The sequence below is a fragment of the Grosmannia clavigera genome (genome assembly GCF_000143105.1).
Source record: "Grosmannia clavigera kw1407 unplaced genomic scaffold GCSC_141, whole genome shotgun sequence".
NCBI classification, from domain to species: Eukaryota; Fungi; Ascomycota; class Sordariomycetes; order Ophiostomatales; family Ophiostomataceae; genus Leptographium; species Leptographium clavigerum.
In genome coordinates this window covers 30226-35680 of record NW_014040800.1, presented here as the reverse complement: position 1 = coordinate 35680, position 5455 = coordinate 30226, and the positions used below count along the sequence as shown (strand labels likewise).

Below are 5455 nucleotides of genomic sequence, written 5' to 3'. Positions count from 1 at the left end.
GGTCTTTGTTTAGCGTACATTAATACAGAGCACACGTTGGGTTACAGTGGCCCGCAGTGCAAAAGACGCAATGATTACGTTCGCTCGTTTACTCAAACACCAATCCTCCGAAAACCCGGCTTTGTTACCGAGGACAAACAGAAAGTGTTTGAGACGATTGCGGAGGTGGAGACAGGATCATACGAAGGAATGGGGCTGGGGTAAAAACAGGGAAACTACGACCCGCTTCCCCAGTACCTACGCCGGAATTGGCTTACATCCCCGTAGATCATTCTTAGCAACCCCCCGCGTCCATGCTTACTTTACTCAGAGCACAAGTATTTAGATCGAGTACAGAAACCTAGGAGCATACGCATGTGTTTTCCCAAACTCTTAACCTGCTCTGTTCGTAGATTTTATCTGTCGCCACGTCCCACAATCGAGCACAATGGGTGATATTGTCACAGGCGCCGAGAAGACAGCTTCTCATGATGAGAAAGTTTCTGACCCCACACTCAACCACATCGAAAACAGTCCTGCAGCTGTCAACGAAATCAAGAACCCTCTTCAGGTGTGCATTATACGCAGCTTTCCCCTCTGTGCCTCTAGCCACTGACTGCCCCATCGCACAGAACTTCACCCCTGAGCAAACAACTCAGAATGCCCGCGCTTTTGCTGAAGCCAACGGAATGAGAGAGCATGCCGACCTTTTCGCCCGTGGAGCTCTGGTTGCACGTGACCCTACGCGATTTGAGAAGATGCCGCAGCTGTCTGTGGATGAGATCAGCGCTCTCAAATACGAGTTAGAGCACAAATGGCATGGCCCTTTCGTACTTTGGTACTCAATCGCGCTATGTGCCATCGGTGCCGCTACGCAAGGTTGGGACCAAACAGGAAGCAATGGAGCGAACTTGTAAGAGCTTTAGCAATCCAAAAAGTCGAGCGCCTTTGCTAAACAAGACAAGGTCATTTCCCCGGGAATTTGGAATCGACAAGACAGGAAAAGACGAGTGGATTGTCGGTCTTGTGAACAGCATCATTTTTTTAACGGCCGGTCTTCTGTGGGCACATGTCACAAACCCCTCCTTGCTTCTCTAACGTACTGATATCTTTGCAGCGGGCCGTTTATAGTCGACCCATTGAATCGCTACCTAGGACGCCGGGGTGAGATTTTTCTAACCGCTTGCTGTTTGACCGCCACCCCTATCGGCTCGGCCTTCGCAAAATCTTGGCAGGGCCTCTTTGCAGCCAGATTCGTGATGGGTATTGGGATAGGTGCAAAGAACGCCACTGTACCAATCTTTTCCGCCGAGATGGCTCCAGCTCGAGTTCGGGGAGCCCTAGTGATGTTTTGGCAACTTTGGGTTGTGGCAGGCATTTTTCTAGGCTTCTGTGCCAACGTCATCGTCAAAGACACAGGCAAAATCGCTTGGCGGCTCCAGCTTGGATCGGCCTTTATCCCATCCTTCATCCTGATGTTAGGTATCTGGTTTTGTCCAGAGTCGCCGCGCTGGCTTATGAAAAAAGGAAAAGTCGCAAGAGGCTTTCAATCTATGAATCGTCTTCGTGCGCATCCAATTATTGCTGCAAGAGACTACTACTATTCCAGCATCATTTTCGCGCAGGAAAAGGAGCAGGCTGCAGGTTCGAATTATTTCACTCGTTTTCGTGACATTTTTACCGTTCCAAGAATTAGGCGCGCAAACTATGGAGCCTCCACAGTAATGATCGCTCAACAGATGTGCGGCATCAACAGTACGTTTTCACTCCCCCCTCTACATCTTTTTGTGTTATAACTCGCTCTGACTCCCCCAGTTATATCATTTTACAGCTCATCAATATTTGAGCAGGTCGGCTACACCCCCACCCAAGCACTGTATGCATCTCTTGGCTACGGTGCTGTTCAGGTCGTGTCAACGATACCAACACTTTTCCTCATTGACACCAAGGGACGCCGGACTCTTACATTAAGTGTACGTGCTTGCACAGTCTTTAAACCAGCTACGCAATAAGAACTAATGCTCTGTAATCAGACATTCCCTGGGATGTGCATTTTCTTACTTGCTGCCGGGCTGTCTTTACTTGAGAAGTCAGGCTCACGAGGAGACAAGATCGGGCCAGTCGTGCTGTAAGTTATAGAAATATGCCTACAGCTGTGTTAGAAGCAGAAATTAACAAACTAGTTTTATTTATCTTTTCACAATTTGTTATTCGCTTGGCGAAGGACCTGTTGCTTTTCAGTATTCCGCCGAAGTGTTCCCAAACATTCAGAGAGAACAGGGAATGGCATGGGCCATTTTCGTCAACAACACGTTTGGTATATGACACATACACGTCAAAGCTCGATACTTTGTACTAACACAAATTAGCTGGAATTTTAAGCCTAACTTTTCCTCGTATGAAGAGTGTTATGACACCTACAGGAGCTTGTGCGTATTCAACACATTCTTTCACGCCCTAGAACTCAGCTAACTTTACATTAGTTGGATTCTATGCTGGACTCAACCTAATCGCTTGGTTCATGATATTCTGTTTTGTGCGTGAAACGAAACAGCTTACCCTCGAAGAAGTGGACCGTAAGTTGGACTACACAAGTGTGCCCTTTCATGTATCTGCCTCCCGCTTACTAACTTTTTAACAGAGGTATTTTCAGTTCCGACAAAAAGCTTCATATCATACGAGGTTAATGTATGGCTTCCATACTTTTTCAAGCGTCACATACTTCGCCAGAAAATTGCCAAGCCACCATCAATCATCGAAAGGGAAAGACTGGATGCGAACGAAGCCTAAAATAGGCGCATAGTAGATTATAACTATTTAGCATACAAGACTCGTCTCGTTAGTCTCTCCTCCTATGGTCTATAAATTGGATTTTAGTCTAATGATTGCATGGAAACCTCTTAGAAAACTAGATAGAGTCGTATTGTCTACAGCGTAGTACCCTCTGCTAAGTTAAATATCTTATGTGTTACTCTGTATAACTTGTTACTTTGCGTATTTTAAACGATAGTTCGCATATAGGCGGTTAACATTACTTTCTAGCCTTTGCAATGCATTAGTAGGATAAGGCTTTATTAAGTTTGCAGCTCTTAGCTAACCTTCAGCACTACTAGCACGTTAATAATAAGTTAATGTACTTAAGAGTAATAACCTAACTTAACTACGCTTTTGCTATTTACCAGTATTTAAAGGTTATAAAGTAACTTAGAGAGACGTACGCTTAATTAATTAAAAGCGTGCTATAGTATATTTATAGCAAGGAAAAGGTTGTAATTGTTTTTACTTGCTAATAAGCACTGCTTAAAGGGCACGTTACTATTAATAGCTAGGTTAATGCCTCTTAAGCAAATAATCTTATTAATTACTACTTTACTTATAGCTTTATATTTAAAATAGCTAGCGGTCTAGTTTTATAGTACGCTAAAAAGCCACCAACTATTAGCACTTTAATGTATAAAGCTAAATATAGCATAGCGTACTTTTCTATAATATAAGCTAAGTAAATTAAACAGTTCTTTTTGAAACTAAGCCTTATAGTAGATATTATACTATTTATAGACAACAATTAGTCTTACTAAAAAGCTAAAGTTTTACAAGCAATTAAAGCACTTTAATATTAAGTAGTACTACTTTTATAAGTGCACTTTAAGCAGCTTACTAATATTTAAATACATACTATTAAAGGAATAAGTTACTAACATTATAACTAAGGCTATAACTAAGGCAACATTAAAACATCTACTGCCTTATTTAATAAGCTAAGAGCCTTAAGTAAAAGACCTTTTTAAAGGCTATTTAAAGCTTTATAGTTAATTATTTCTATACTATAAATAAAGCCTTTTGCTTTACTTAGTAGTATTCTTAAGCTAGGAGGATAAACAGGTTATAACATATACGCTAATTAAGGACAGTATAAAGCTCTAGAATAAAGCGCACTATAACCGTTCAACTACTGTCAAAAAAGCAGCTACTTATTAGTTAGAATAGGTAAAAGTTGGTAATAGCCCTATTAAAATCTTTGCACTATAGAAGGTGCGCTATGTACTCCTTTCTAGTTAATACATTACGCATATTATTAGCCATACTAAGCAGACCTATATAGTGCTTTGTATCCCTTGCTATAAGCATTAGTTATAACAATTATCTATTAGCCAACAGTTGTTAAACGGACTAGGCTAAAATGGGAAGGGCGTGCATAATGTTGCTGTGTAAAGAAAGAATATATATACTATATAGTGTATAGGGCAATTTAGTACGTGTTTATGCACGCTAGTATACCTTAGAAGTACCTATCTATAATAATACACATACGCTTAAAGAGGTCCCTCTTAAATAAAAGGGCTTATTGCTTTTGCCTTATTAATACCGGCAAAACTATATTAACCTTTTTTCTACCCCTTATTGCGCTAAAGCGTTGTTTTTTATTTTATATCTTTACTTTATTATGCTTTCTTATAATAATGCTACTCGAGCGCAGGCCCTAGCCTTAAAGCTATTTAGTGCTACAAATTACTAAGTTAAAGCGTTTACTAGTATATTTATACTCTATATGCCGGGTAAATAAGCTGCTTAATAAAGCGATTTTACATGGTTTTAATATTAATAAAATCTTTATAATACGCGATATACATTTAACGATGATAAAATAGGCTAATAAAAATAAGAACTAATATACAATAAAGTACTTATTAAGGTTTAAGCTAATTAGTATAGACTAGAACAGACATGCGCTTATATAGTATAGGAAATAGGCAGAGTTTTAGCTATAATAGTGTAGCGCACTCTTTACGCTACTAGATTAAAAAACTAAAGCTAACTTTAAAGCCTAGCTTAACAGCATTATTAAAGCATAATTGCTCATAGTAATGCTTAGAGCATAGAAACTAAATAATAAAGGATTAAAAGCAGGTTATCTAGATAAATAAAACGGTTATATTACTATTATATTAATAAGAAGGCTATACAATTTAAAGAGCTTTTAATAACCGATTTATAAAGTCTTATATACATAAAAGATAAAAGGAATATATTAAGTTTATATTTTATAAACGTATTCTATACACGCGCCCTATATACAATTTTAGAAACCTATCGCTTACTAAGCTTTAGACTTAGCAAACTCCTTAACACGTATATAAGGCATAGCATAGCCACTTTACTATACTATACCCTCTTAAGGTTGCGCTATTGCGCACCTCTTATTTATATATAAATTAGACTGTAGGCTCTTACCTACTAGTCTCTTATAGTTTGTTAAGCTAAAGTCTTAAGATAATAGTATAAATTCGGTTTAAGCCTTTATAACTATATATGATATATAAACTTATATTTTTTCTTAACTTTTATTTTATGAGAAGTAATGTTTAGTTATAAGGCGGCTACTTTATAAGAGGTATATAAGCTCTTAGTAGTAGAAAATATACCAATACTACTCTTTATGCTCTAATAAAGTAGTTATACTTTATATATAATTTTG

General features: G+C 38.6%; 1 protein-coding gene across 1 annotated transcript; it reads left to right on the top strand.

Annotated features, from left to right (window-relative positions):
* Positions 1–427: 427 nt before the first annotated feature.
* On the top strand, positions 428–2769 carry CMQ_2500 (sugar transporter; the record flags this gene model as incomplete). The annotated part of the gene is made up of 5 exons (XM_014317427.1): positions 428–550; positions 612–892; positions 1676–1734; positions 1795–1952; positions 2710–2769. The coding sequence occupies 5 exons, from the start codon at positions 428–430 to the stop codon at positions 2767–2769; spliced, it is 681 nt and encodes a 226-aa protein (XP_014172902.1).
* Positions 2770–5455: the final 2686 nt, after the last annotated feature.